Below are 14,850 nucleotides of genomic sequence, written 5' to 3'. Positions count from 1 at the left end.
TGTAGCAGTTATGTAAAAAGTTACCATTACAGCAGTAAAACCTAACCGTTACAGTAGATGTCCTACTGATCACTGTTTTGGCTCTCGTGTATCTCTCTCTCTCTCTCTCGCTCTAACCAAATGGGTAGGACCTTGGGACTTCTTACCATGTCCTGCTTGGCCCTTACTAGTAGACCAGTCACTTTTTCAGGGATCTTCAGGCTGTTCTAAACTCATACGTCCATCTGGATGGTCACGCGGCAGTCGATTCTCCCGTTCCTAGCAACGGGCGATTGGATGTGCTCTATAGATCTCAAGGATGCTTACTACCACATCAAAATGGACAGATCATCCAGAGATCACCTGCGTTTCTGGCTGGGGGCCAGTCATTATCAATTCAGAGCCCTGCCCTTTGGTCTCACCACAGCCCCCAGGGTGTTCACCAAATGTATGGCAGTGGTCACGGCTCACCTGAGACGGTTGGGATTCCGGGTGTTTCCATATCTGGGCGACTGGCTCCTCACCGCCACCTCCAGGTATCAACTAATCCAAGCAAGAGACTACACTATAGACCTTTGTTCTCAGTTGGGCATAACCCTAAATTTAGAAAAATCTGCGCTATCAACATCGCAGCATATTGCCATTATAGGAGCGGAACTGGACACCGTTGATGCAATGATCAGGCTGCCCCAGTCAAGAATCATAACTCTAAAAAATCAAATCTGAAGTAGGAAGACTTCATTCGTCTGCAACCTGTGGGTATCGGATCCGACCTCGGATCCGAGCCGGCAATTCAAAAGCTTAGGCTCCGAGCTCCTAGCTCCTCCCTCTTACCCATAACCCCTTGCCAAGCCCTGACTGACCTCAGATTTCGTTTGCCGCTTTCAAGTTGCGACGGATTCTTGAGCTCCTGGCGTATTTTGGTGACAGATAAGTTTGTCTGACAGAAAAAGTTTAAAAATTCTCTTTGTTGCTACTTTATATTATTAGTGTTGAATGTGTTAGGCTTTCCTCTCTCTTTTTATTTAAGTTTTCACGGGTTTTTGCGTAGTTTGTGTGTGTGTGTTGTTTTAGGCCTTCAGGGTTTATAATGTCTGAAGCCCATAAGGCTGTTTTCTCTAAATGTACCGAGTGTGGCCATAAGCTGTCCCCAGCGGATGGCCACACTGGGCAAGTCATGCTTGGGGGTTGAACACCTGTCATCTGGTTGTACTATTTGTGCAGGGTTCAACCCCCGGGCTTTGAGGGAGCGGAGGTCGAAGCTGGTGCTGGCGGGACTTCTACCTCCAGATACCGCTTCGGCTTCTGCCCCTTCTACAACCTGTTGCTGTGGGCTCTCCCCCTCCGGCTGGGACTCGACCTCCCTCTAAGTTGCCGGAGGAGAAAGAGTCCTCTAGGGAGAGAGAGAAGGAGAGGCACAGGGAGCGGCACCACAAACGGAGAGCCGAAACTTCCAGTTCAGCTCCTCCATCTAAGCGGGCCTCCCCTGTGCCTTCTAGCTTTCCTCCTCCTCGGCTCCACTCCCCTCGGTTCTCTCCTGGGCCCGAGGAGGAGGAGGCTAGCCCTTCTACGAGGTCTCCGAGGCGGCTCTCTAGGTCCGCTTCGGTGGCCTCCACCAGGTCAACTTTTTCCATGAGTGAAGCTGATATGGACCGGATGATGAGGAAATTCATCCAGGCCCAGGCCCAAATGCAAATGGGAGTGCTCCTAGCCCCCCCCCCCATCCGGGAGGGGCTTCGACCCCTTTTTTTCGCCCCTTTGGCTCCTTCTCCAACCCATACCACGGGTTCGGAGCTGTCGGCGCCAGGCAGAGTTGGATCCGGGGGTGGGTCGGATCCGATAGGTCGGCGCACCTCGGATCCGTCCCATCCCTTGAGTGCTTCGGGTACTTCGGACCCGACCTCTCGGAGCCGAGGACCGAGCCTCTGATCCGAGGGAGCTGGTGTGTCTTCGGCTCCGTCCAGGTCGGAGCACACCGGTCTCTCGGATCCGACAGTTTCGGCTCCGACTCCGATCCGTGCGTCGGATCCGAGTGGGGGTCGGCTCTCTGGGTTTAGAGAAGCTGGCTCCCCCTCGGCCTTCGACGTAGTGGAAAGGGCACTGTTGAGGACGTCCGGACCCCCGGTCCCTGCCACGGCTCCATCCCGCACTCCCTTGCAGTTGGGCCAGGCCCCCACCAGCCGGTCCCAGGGACAGCCCGCCTCGATGTCCCAAGTAGTTCCCTTGGAACGTCCAACTGCGGAAGAGTACTCCTCGGACAGCCCCCCCGATGAAGTACCTCGGAAGCGCAAGTGCAAAAGGAGGCACAAGGACTCCCCCGAGTCCGTTACCGAAGACACAGATTTGGATGAAGGGGAAGGCTCCCCAAAGTCACCCCCTGAAGACTTCTCATTTGGAGACATTATGGAGATGTTAAGGATCAGGGGGGGGTGGTCTGCCCCCAAGGCTTCCTCAGACGAGTCTGTGTTCTTGGAGGCATTCGAGGCGGGCCCATCTACCTCTTGGGTGTCCCCTCCTGCTGACCCTCTGGTGGATCTTATATCCATCAGAGCGTGGAAGGATCCGGACACCGTTGAGCCTGTACCCAAGCGTCCTGACCGCATCCTTTCCCCTCCGGCGGACCGCACTCACTGGAGCAAGGGCCCCCCAGTAGATGCCATGATGATGGCTGCAGCCACGAAGAGGGAATTGGCCCAGGAGAGTCCCTCTATGCATCCTCCGGGCAAGGAGTCCCGCTCGATGGATCGCATTGGGAAGCGAGTTTTCAGTTCAGCAACCTTCTCTTTGAGAGCGCTGAACTACATGGCACATGTCATTAGGATGCAGCGGGATCTGATTAAAGAATATGCTGCATCTCCCCCAGAGTCCATGTCGGGTGAAGATAAACAGGTATACTCCACCCGAATGGCCACTCTTAGATCGGTATCTAACACATCTATGCGGCTACTTTCTCATGCTACCGAGGGAGCCGCTAGAGCCAGCGGAGCAGGCCTAGTCATGAGGAGGCAGGCCTGGCTCCGCCATTGTGATTTCGCAGAGCCCTTCAAGGCGACTTTCGCGAATGCCCCCTTTGATGGTTCTGCCTTGTTTGGCAAGACTGTTCGCGAAACACTGGTCCAGAGCGAAAAGGACGGGAAGACGCTGTCTGCCGTCGGAGTCTGCTTCTCAGCTCCCCAGAGGTCCTTCTCGAAGAACCAAAAGGGACAGAAGAAGATGTGGTTCCGGAAATCGCAGCAGTCCCAACCTGCTCCGGATAACCAGCCCTCCCGTGGCAGAGGAGGACAGGGTGGTCGCCGCCCTAGAGGCAGGGGGCTCCTAGAAACTTTGGGTCCAGAGAACCTTTCTCTGAGAGACCCACGCAGCAGCCCTGAAGGGTTGCCCGGCTGTCCGTCTCTGGAGGCAGTCGGGGGGCGTTTCTCGAGGCACCTAACTTCTTGGGAGTCCATTACATCAGACCGTTGGGTGCTTCGCGTGATATCCAGAGGTTATACAATCCCACTGTACAAAGTTCCCAGATCTCGCAGCCTCCCAGATGTTCCACCCGACCAAAGGGAGGCGGCAGCTGTCGAAATCGAGCAGCTGCTAGGAAAAAGAGCTATCCAGCGCGTCCCCCCAGATCAAACCGGATTAGGGTTTTACTCCAGGTTCTTTTTGGTGCCAAAGAAGTCGGGGAACCTAAGACCAATCTTAGACCTTTCCCAGCTGAACCTGTCAGTAACCAAGCAAAAGTTCCGGATGGTCACCCTCCAATCTATACTTCCCCTCTTGAGGGAGAACGACTGGATGTGCTCCATCGACCTCAAGGACGCGTACTACCACATTCGCATGGACAGACGATCCAGGAGGTTTCTTCGCTTCCGGCTGGGAGCCAGTCATTATCAATTCAGGGTCCTCCCCTTTGGTCTCACCTCAGCCCCCAGGGTGTTCACCAAGGTTCTAGCGGTGGTAGCGGCCCACCTGAGGCTCCAGGGATTACAGGTCTTTCCGTACCTGGACGACTGGCTCCTGACGGCATCATCAAGGCATCTTCTGTGCTCAGCCAGGGACTACTTTCTTCAACTAGCCCCCAGGCTGGGCATCACGATCAACTGGGAGAAATCTTTACTGCACCCCACACAAGCTATAGATTTCATAGGAGGAAGACTAAACACCAGATCAATGCGAGCCTTCCTCACTCCAGACAGAATTGCCAACCTGAAGTGTCATGTAGCAGCGGTCCTGCAACCATCTCCAACTGCAGCTTCGGTCCTGAGGGCCCTAGGTTCTATGGCGGCAGCTATTCCGCTTCTCATTCATGCTCGCTTACGCATGCGGGTTCTTCAATGGACCCTTCAGGTTCAGTGGTCCCCTCTTTGCTCCTCTCTCAACGCTCCGATTGCGGTCAGCAAGGTGTGCAGGGACTCCCTTCTTTGGTGGGTTCTTTCTCCGGAGCCCCTGGCAGGGAGACCTTTTTGTGCTGCATTTCCCCGAGCCACAGTGACCACGGACGCTTCTTGCCTCGGGTGGGGGGGGCATTCTGCGGGAAAGATTGTCCAAGGCACGTGGAATCCCACAGAGACGTCATTGCATATAAATGTCCTGGAAATGAGGGCGGTGCTCCTAGCGTTGCAAGCACTTCACCACGTTCTTCCTTCAGGGACTATTGCGATTCAGACAGACAACATGTCGGTAGTCTGGTATATCAACAAACAGGGAGGAACCAGGTCTTACCCCCTTTGTCGAGAGGCCATGAGAGCCTGGGAATGGGCAATTTCCACCAAATGCTTTCTGGTACCAACGCACATTCCGGGAAAGTCCAACATCCTTGCGGACAAGCTCAGTCGCACCATTCTTTCTCCTCACGAGTGGTCTCTCAATCCTCAGGTAGCGAAGAAGATTTTTGCCGTTTGGGGCAACCCTGTTGCGATCTTTTGCCTCTCCCTCAAACGCCAAATGCGACAATTTCTTCGCTCTGCTTCCCCACCAGGGAATTCCGAGATGCTCTGGTGCATGCTTGGCCTCCCGGTCTCCTTTATGCCTACCCTCCACTTCCTCTGATGCAGAGGCTTCTGCAGAAAGCCAACAGTTTGGGGAGCAGAATGATTCTCATTGCCCCGTTCTGGCCTCGTCAACCCTGGTTCCCCGTTGTATGGTCTCACAAAATCAATCCACCCTGGATTCTGGATCCAATTCCGGATCTCATCTCCCACCCTCTGGGAATTTCGGTTCCCAATCTGCGCACACTGAAGTTGACAGCTTGGCTGCTCCAGTTCCATCCTTGATTAGGACTCCCGGTATCTCATCACAGGTCAAGGCCATCTTAGTGGCAGCTCATAAACCTTCCACCAGGCAGGTTTATCGGAGTAAATGGAAGAGATTCTCTATTTGGGCGGTACAGAGAACTTTGGATCCTTTCGGCACCTATGTCAGCGGTGCTGGATTTTTTAACAGACCTCTTTCATCAAGGGGCAAGTTCTTCCACGATTAAGGTACAATTGGCAGCTATCTCGCATTATCACATTGGTCATGAGACAGCTCCCCTCATGACGGCGAAATTATGCAAAACCTTTCTCAAAGGGATTTTTTTGTTGAGGCCTCCAGTCAAGGAGGTTGTACCACCTTGGGACTTGTCTTTAGTTCTGCAAGCCCTTACTGCTCCTCCCTTCGAGCCTGCAGCTTCTACAGATCTAAAGTACCTTTCCTGGAAGACTGCCTTCTTGGTAGCTATCACTTCAGCCAGAAGAGTGTCTGAGCTTCAGGCTCTATGCGTCAAGCCGCCTTACCTTTTTTTCTTCCCTGATAGGGTGTGCCTCAGGACCAATCCATCTTTTCTTCCGAAGGTCTCTTCTGAATCTAATATTAACCAATCAATCAATTTACCTGTGTTTTTTCCCAAGTACTCAAACAAAGGAGAATACAAATTGCATTCCTTGGATGTTCATAGACAATTACGTTTTTATATTCACAGAACAGCTGGTCATAGGAAATCAGATCAGCTGTTCGTTTCCTTTGCTAAATTTGCTCTGGGTAAAGCAGTATCTAAAGTCACACTATCTAAGTGGATTGCTAATTGTATTCTGCAGGCATATGACACTTCAGGTTACGGCTCATTCTACTAGGGCAGTTTCCACGTCAGCCGCCTAAGTCCCGTGTATCATTGGATGATATCTGCGCGGCAGCTACTTGGGCCTCGCCTCATACTTTTATTTCTCATTATAAGGTGGATGTTGTTTCTAGAGGAAGAGCATCCTTTGGCTCAGCGGTGCTCCGAAACATCCTTCCATGACGGCCGCCCAAGATTCAGGTAGCTGGGGACTCTGTCCCACAGGTTGCAGACGAATGAAGTCTTCCTACTTCAGATTTAGAAGTTATGTACTCACCATAACGTTCCATCTGAGTAGGTGACTTCATTCGGATGCAACCATCCCCCCCTCCATCCCCCTGACCTTTATAGAGCGAGTATTTATGCTGTTTTTCGTGTACTGTAGTCAGTATTTTGAGGCAAACTCAATCTGAGGTCAGTCAGGGCTTGGCAAGGGGTTATGGGTAAGAGGGAGGAGCTAGGAGCTCGGAGCCTAAGCTTTTGAATTGCCAGCTCGGATCTGAGGTCGGATCCGATACCCACAGGTTGCATCCGAATGAAGTCACCTACTCAGATGGAACGTTATGGTGAGTACATAAGTTCTAATTATCCAGTCTCCTAGCCCACAACACAGCTCCAGCATCCCAGATACTACAGCTTTTAGGCACAATGGCAGCCACATTGATAGCAGTTCCGTTAGGCCGCATGCACATGTGAATTCTCCAGTGGTTACTTTTCGCACAATGGTCTTACCAACAACTACCCATGTTGCACGAGATCCGGTTAACCAATCTCTGCAAGAAAGATCTCAGTTGGTGGTTGAACAGCGACCAAGTGACAATCGGACGTCCCTTCGTTCTTCCCCAACCCACAGCCACACTGACCACGGATGCTTCCCCTGATAGGGTGGGGGGGGGGGCTATTTCAGGGAAAGACGGTCCAAGGCACTTGGTCAATCATGGAAACGCACTTCCATATAAATGTCCTAGAGCTGAGAGTGGTATTCCTAGCATTGCAACACTTTCAAGACTCTCTTCCTCCAGGCACAATTGCTATCCAGATGGACAGCATGTCGGTCGTCTGGTACATCAACAAACAAGGGGGAACCAGATCGTACCCTTTATGCCGGGAGGCCCTAAGGATCTGGCAATGGGCTGTATCCACCAGACGCTTTCTGATAGCAACGCACATCCCGGGATCATCCAACGTGATAGCGGACAAACTAAGCAGAGCCATGCTGTTGCCTCAAGAGTGGTCTCTCAACAAGTGGAGGAAAACATTTTCTGCAGATTGGGCCAGCCTTGCTGCGAACTATTTGTGTCTCCGATGAATGCCAAATGCAGTAGCTACTTTGCCCTTTATCCTCCACCAGGGAACAAACCGAGGGATGCGCTCTTACACGATTGGCCCCCGGGTCTTCTATATGCCTTTCCGCCAATACTTCCAATTCCCAAATTCATGCAGAAAGCCAAAAGTCTGGGAAGGACTGTGATTTTAATAGCACCGTCTTGGCCTCGGCAGATTTGGTTTCCCTTCCTGCGGAAGTATCAAGTGGAAGAACCATGGATCCTGGACTCAGTGCCGGATCTTCTGACTCATTCGTCGGGAGTTCTCCACCCCTCCCTCACGTCCCTGAAACTGACAGCTTGGCTGCTCAGATTCCCACATTTGCCAGGTCACATGAGTTGTCTTCTGCGGCCCAACATATTATAGTTTAATCTCGCAAGCTATCTACCAGGAAACTATATAACAGCAAATGGAAACGATTTGTTCACTGGGCTTCTCAACATGACACTGACCCTTATGTAGCACCTATCCATACCATCTTAGAATTCTTGTCGTCATTGTTCCATGATGGCGCGGCTGCTGCCACCATTAGAGTTCAATTGGCTGCTATCTCAAACTTTCATGTGGGCTTCAACGGCTCTAACATCGTGTCGCATAGGCTTTGTAAAGCATTCTTAAAAGGAACCCACCATCTCAGGCCACCTATTAGGCATCCTGTCTACCCATGGAATTTGAATCTGGTTTTATCCCAACTGATGCTTGCTCCCTTTGAACCTGCTTCATCTTGTCATGTAAAGTTTTTGTCTTGGAAAACACTATTCCTGGTAGCCATCACATCTGCACGTAGGGTCTCCGAACTTCATGCCTTGTCTGTCAAACTCCCATATTTGATTTTTCACCCTGATAGTGTCCCTCAGAACTAATCCTACCTTTCTTCCCAAGATCTCTTCGGAAAGTAACTTAAATCAATCCATTGTGCTCCCAACCTTCTTCAAACAGCATGCCAACAAACTGGAATATATGTTATACAAGCTTGATGTACATAGACAGCTGAGGTTCTATCTGGATAGAAAGAAGGATTTCAGACAATCGGGCCAACTCTTCGTGTCTTATGCAGACAATAGAAAAGGTTGCTCGGTATCAAAACTCACTCTAAGTGGCTCTCTGATTGCATCAGATTCATTTATACTTCCACTAATCAGCCATTAGAAACCGTCAAAGCCCATTCTACACTAGCTGTTTCTACATCATTGGCTCATGCAGCTCGCTTGCCTTTAGATGCCATCTGTGCAGCTGCCACATGGTCAAAACCTCATACGTTTATCACTCATTACAAAGTGGATAAGACCTCCAGGGATAGGGCTAGGTTTGGTTCCATTGTGCTCAGGAATGTTCTCCCGTGAGCCACCCAGGATTAGGGTGCTTGGGACGCTACCCACGTGTGAGAACAAAACGGTGAGGTAGAACAACTTCACATAAAGAAGTTATGTCCTTACCATAACGTTCCATGTGAGTTGTTCATCTCGCCTTTTTGTTCTTAAATTCCCGCCCACCTTCCCCCTCCAGTCGAGTGAGATGGTTGCCTTGGTAGATTGGTTCAGCTGTCGGTCTGTTTATACATTCCTGCTCGTCTATCCTTCTACTCTTGTAGTTACCTGAGTAGGTAGACTTTATAGTCATATTCTGTTGGTAGGCTGTCTTAGTTGCAGCATACTAGATCTGGGGACTCTTAGCAGGGCATCATGGGATATTCACTGGGTCTCGAGCTTCTCTGAGAGTCTGAGCTTGAAAAGTGGCCAATTCAGAGCCGAGGGATCGGCTCCGACCCACATGTAAGAACAAAAAGGCGAGATGAACAACTCGCATGGAACGTTATGGTAAGGACATAACTTCTTTTTATGGTAAGTTCTTAAACAACTCTACTTCCCCCTTCTTGTCCTAATTCTCTTTTTTTACTCCTTCACATGGATAATCTTTTTGAACAATAATGCTCATTTCCGTTCCATTTTTGCCTTTGTTCTCTACCTTTTTATCTTAGTCATATTCTGTTCTGGTTGTCTGTCATATGCTTACAAGCTTTTTTTTTTTCTTTGCCTGTAATGATTTGACCTCTCAACTACTTGGACTTGTTTTTGCTTTCTTTCCCTTAGTCATCCTTCTATATCTTTCATTATGTTTCCATACATTTTTCAATGTAGCTAGCTTTTCAGCAGTCTGGAGCACATTTAATCACTTGTACTACTCTGTCCATTTCTGAAATAGCAAAATCTGTTTTGGTCCCCAACCCTTTATCTGCTGCAATCTGAATTTGTATAGTGGCATGATATGTGACAAAACTTTCCTAATATCAGCTACCCTTTTTGCCATGGTATTCACCAAAAGCTATCATCCTTTCCTGGCTTAGTACTGTGCTTGCATGATCTCATTTACACTGTCCGTTCTTTATGGATGGCATTTCCCATTCAGTTACTGTCAGGTTTACTCCTGCTATTATTGCCATTTTCTTATTGCACATCTTTATTCCATGGCTGAGCATTTTATCATGTTTTTGCTCTTTGTCCACAAAAAATTATTGCACGTCTGTGTGTATCCTCTGAAATCCATGTATCTGCAGTTTCTGCTTATTTGCCAGTGTTTCCACTAGTTTCACCAGACACTGTGGGTTTAAATATATCCTGAAATTTGTACTTCATCTTGGGATCCAGCCTGAGACCTGAAGTTTATGTTGGAAGAGTCTCGACACTGACCATTTTGAAACAGCTGACTCTATGGACTTTTTATCCCAGCATATCCCGATTTAGTAGGATTGAATTCAGATTTCAGAATCTGAGGTAGAAGTGAGAGAAATATCTTGGACAGTATTCCATGAAAACAGTGCTGCTGGAGAGTTTTTCCCATCTACCTTGAAGTACACCATGCAGTAAGAAGATTTATTTAGACTTGGCCAGTATGTATAGCCTGTGTACCCTCAGGAAATTGCTATGGTAGGTATTTTATTTTTTTCTTTCTTAACCTTTCAGATAGAAATAACTGTCATTTGTTTGATTTTATGCCATACTGTATTTTAGTCTCTTTTCCTCCCTGTTAAGCTCTATTTTTACTTTTCTAGGCAAGGGGGTCTGCTGGTAAATTTCCACCCATCAATTCTGAGCTGCCTTCTTCCTCAGTTGACTAGTCCAAGACTTGCAGTGAGGAAACGAACCATCATTGCCCTTGGTCACCTAGTTATGAGCTGCGGCAATTTGGTATTTGTAGATCTTATTGAGCACCTACTGGCAGAGCTTTCAAAGAATGATTCCATGTCAACAACCAGAACTTACATACAATGTATTGCCGCCATCAGCAGACAGGCAGGCCATAGAATTGGTAAGACACTCCAATGTTTTATTTATTTATTTTTTAAATCATTCTTCACATCTAATTCTTAAGGAAGATTCATGCTTCATTAACTGTTATTTGTCTTTGTTTACCAGGAAAGTCTGACTGGGTAATACCCATTTTCAGCAGAGGCCCGGGGAGAAAAGCTCCATTTGCTTGCACTGCATTATACTAAGTTCAAGTTTTCCAACACAAGAGGCTCACATAGTGTAAGGAAGTAATTCCAGCAAATGAGTAGCAAATCCAATGAACCCAACAGCTCTAAAGATGAACACTGATAATACACAGTGAAGACTTGAATAACCTTAGACCTAAACCACCAGGTGAAGCTCCAGCACTTGTGCAGTAGAAAAAACAAGAATACGACACACTGGTGTAATATGTAAAACTAACTTTATTCCAGGTACAAAAAACTGGATCTGATGTCAGTCTTCACTTAATGCTTGACTGTGGGTTCGGTTCCATATCTCGGAACCAACTCTGCCGTTATTCCAGCTTGCACATTCCAAAAACTCATCGAGCTTAGCTCTACCTAGAATGCTGCTTTCAAGATTACCTCTGATCTCATTTGTCACTTTGTGCCAGAAGCCTTCTTTTCCTGTCTGCTCTTGAGCTAGCCATTTCTTATAACTGTAAATGTTATTTAGTTTTTTCTAACTCTTTTGTGAGTAGTTACTTCTCTAAAATCGTATTCTTTTACCTAGCTCCTCTTTCCTCGACACGATTAATGTTTTTTCTCCTGAATACCATCATTAATAGTTCTCCCTGCCTTTGCTTACCTTTATGGTAATCTTCCATAGCATTGTTGGTAACTCTCTTCCCTTTTCCTCTATCTTATTACCACTTTGGTAAATCATTTTTACCATCGTTGGTTTGTTTTCTTTTTCTAAAAAAGAAAAAAGTTACTCAGTCTTTCCTTTCGTGTGTGTGTGTGTGTGTGTGTGTGTGTGTGTGTGTGTGTGTGTGTGTGTGTGTGTGTGTGTGTGTGTGTGTGCACTTTTTTGACATGGCTCAGAAGACTGCAGGTACTTCTGGCTTCAAGAGATGCCAGAAATGTAATCGCAAATTGCCGAACTCTGACTCCTTGTGTCTACTGCTTGGACCCAGTACACCTTCAAGAAGACTGTGCCATCTGTCATTGCTTTAGTTACTGGGCCTTCGCAGAGAGGAAAAATAAGCTCATCTTGAAAGGCCTGGTAAAATCTAGCTTTGATGAGGCCATATCTATAGCTTCTAAGACTGACATTGGCTCCCCTTCCTTTCCATCCAGACATGAGGGGTCTAAGAAGTGGAGCCACTCTGTTTCAACCGTCTCGTCGGAACCGGCTATAAAAAGACCAAGTCTTTGCCAGTTCCAACAGTTTCGGCAGAACTGAATGGAAAGCAACTACCGGCATTTGTGTCATCAATGCTGATCTCTGCACTGACGATTTCGACACCCACTACTACTTTGGATCAGACATTCTCCCCCTCCTCAGTTCCAGCGGTCTCAGAACCGAAGGAGTTTTCATTAAAAGATTTGCCCAAACATGATATTCTCCAAAAATAGATCCCTTTGTAGACTGACAGCCAAGCCCATTCTTAGACAAACCCCGGTCCGCGACTGTCTCTTTGGTCTGTTCCACCAAGAGCCTCACAGAGTCCGATGTTCTGAGGCTGGTGGACCAGCTCCTGGTGGCGAGGGGTTTAGCCACTTCTTTGGTTCCTTCTACTTCTGGCTGTGGAACTTTACATGTCTCTAACCTGGTTCTCGTTCTTCTTCTGACTCCAACTTAACATTTGGAGTTCACTGTTCCAACAGTCCCGGTGTTGACTCTTTCGGTGCTGGTGAGATCCTTGTCTCCGGCACCAATCACTATGCTCAGCTCTCTGGTTCTGTCTGAACCAGAGACCTCTTTGGGTCGGCTTTGCTGTCGGTACTGGAGAGCGTAGATCGACACAGATTTTGTCAAGAGCCATCCATTCTTCTTGAGACATAAGTTTGGCTTCAGGCTTGGGAGCGGCTACCTCGGTGTGGGATGGGATCTTTGTTTTGAAGGAGTATGTTTTTATTCTGGGCTCCAGTTCCTCTATGGGGACCTGCTTTCCGGGCCATGGAGAGGGCCTTGTCCCCTATGGGGTCACAGTTAATACCTCTCTCATTGGAACAGCATCTCCACCCTTCCTGTCACCCAGAGCTGCCTCCACCTTGGGACAGCGGAGACTGAAACCTCAGGATTCAGCCATGGTGGCCATGACCTCTTCAGACACCTCCCCAGCCCATCCCACCGAGGTGGTATCTCTGAAGAGAAAATGCAAGAGGAAGCACTTAGACTCCCCTGAAGATTCATACATAGAAGATACTGACTTTGATGAAGGGGAAGGTTCCCCTAGGTCACCCCTGGAAGATGTCTCGTTTGACATTCTAGAGATCCTTAAACAGAGGGGTGGCTGTACTTGTCCAGCAGTCTTCCTCACAGGAGTCAGTAAACCTAGAGGCTTTCCATGCCCAACCATCAATCTTCTTGGCTCTCTCCACCCGCTGACTGTCTAAGTTGATTACGCAGCTGACTTAGAAGACTCCTGATTCCATCAAACCAATCCCAGAGAGACAAGACTGTATTTTGTAAGCTTCCGCGGATCAGCAATATTGGGCTAAAGGGGTACCAGTAGATACCTTAGTGATTGCGGCAGCCACTAAAAAGGAACTTGCTGATGAAAGTCCTACTATCCATCCTTTTAATAGAGTCTAGGATGATGGATAGATTTGGGAAGCATGTATACATTTCATCGACCTTCACCCTTAGTTTTTTGAACTTCATGGCACACTTCACCAGGCTTCAACAAGATCTTAAAAAGGAGCTATCAGACACACTAACAGGAACCAAAGCTGAGGGGGTTCAGGCTAAAGTAGCTTTCCAGCTGGCAACCCTTGATTCAATATGTAATTTGTCCATGAGGCTTATAGCACATGCAGCTGATGGGACAACTAGGGCAGTGGGTTCTGGAGTAGCCACGAGTAGACACACCTGGATGCGCTTATGTGAGTTTGTGGAGCCTTTTAAGTCTTCTTTCATCAATGCTGCCTTTAACTTTGAGGCCAAAGACAGATGGTTCTGTCAGAGACCCTTGCCAAATCTGAGAAGGATGGAAAGACCCTTTCTGCCATGGGAGTATGCTTTTTTCACTCAACGACCCTACTCCAGGAGCCACAGGAGTGGAAAGCTATAGTTCAAAAAGTCCCAAGGGCCTTTCCAGTACTCTCATGGTAACGACCCCCCCACCCCCAGGGCAGGGAGGGAGTTGCAGTGGAAAATGCTGTGCTAAAGGCAGAGGTGGCCTGCAAAATCAGGGCTCCAGGGATTCGTTCCCTGGTAACTCCTATTAGCACTCCTGAATGGAGGCCCAATCGCTGACCTCTGGAGGTAGTCAGGGAATGACTTTTCCTGCAGCTACCTGCCTGGCTAACCATAACGGACAATTGGGTGCAGAGGATTATGACCAGAGGTTTACAGTATTCCCTTTTCAAGACATCCCAAACAACCAAAAAGAATCCCAGACGTTCTGTCCAGTCACAGGGATGCAGCAGTTTTAGAAATTCAAAAACTGCTCTACAGAAGAGCCATTCAAGCAGTCCCACCAGAACAGATAGGATCAGGAGTGTATTCAAGATTCTTTCTTTTTAGTGCCCAGAAAAACAGGACTGGAGACCAATTTTGGATCTCAGTGTCTTTAACAAGTCAGTTCAACAAACCAAATTCCAGATGGTCACGGTTCAGCCTATACTTCTGTTATTAGGGAAAGACGATTGGATGTGCTCAATAGATCTTCAGTATGTGTATTATCACATAAAAATAGACAAACACTCCAGAAGATTTTTGCGCTTCCGGCTGGGAGCCAGTCGTTATCAGTTCAGAGCCCTGCCCTTTTCGCATAGCCCCCAGGGTGTTCACCAAATGCATGGCAGTGGTAGCAGCTTACTTCAGATTGCAAGGATTGTGTTTTTCCATACCTAGACGACTGGCTCATTACCGCAACCACCAGTCCTACTGCTCCGGGCAAGGAACTACGTTCTTCAAAACTTGCTCCTCACTGGGGATCAGTATCGACTACAAAAAATCCCATCTAGAGCCAACACAGCATTTAGAGTTCATAGGGGTGGTGTT

At 48.3% G+C, this 14,850-nt stretch overlaps 1 protein-coding gene across 1 annotated transcript in view; it reads left to right on the top strand.

The window, feature by feature from the left end:
• CAND1 (cullin associated and neddylation dissociated 1) overlaps positions 1 to 14,850 on the top strand; it is a 2,253,229-nt gene that overhangs the window by 149,949 nt on the left and 2,088,430 nt on the right. Inside the window, exon 5 of the mRNA XM_044088050.1 lies at positions 10,437 to 10,693. Coding sequence (XP_043943985.1) covers positions 10,437 to 10,693 — 257 coding nt within the window. The remainder of the gene's footprint in view (positions 1 to 10,436; positions 10,694 to 14,850) is intronic.

This window comes from Protopterus annectens, chromosome 11.part0 (assembly GCF_019279795.1).
Source record: "Protopterus annectens isolate FY-2018-M chromosome 11.part0, PAN1.0, whole genome shotgun sequence".
Lineage (NCBI taxonomy): Eukaryota > Metazoa > Chordata > Ceratodontiformes > Protopteridae > Protopterus > Protopterus annectens.
Note: the sequence above shows the minus strand (reverse complement) of the source record. Positions and strands in the feature narration are given on the sequence as shown.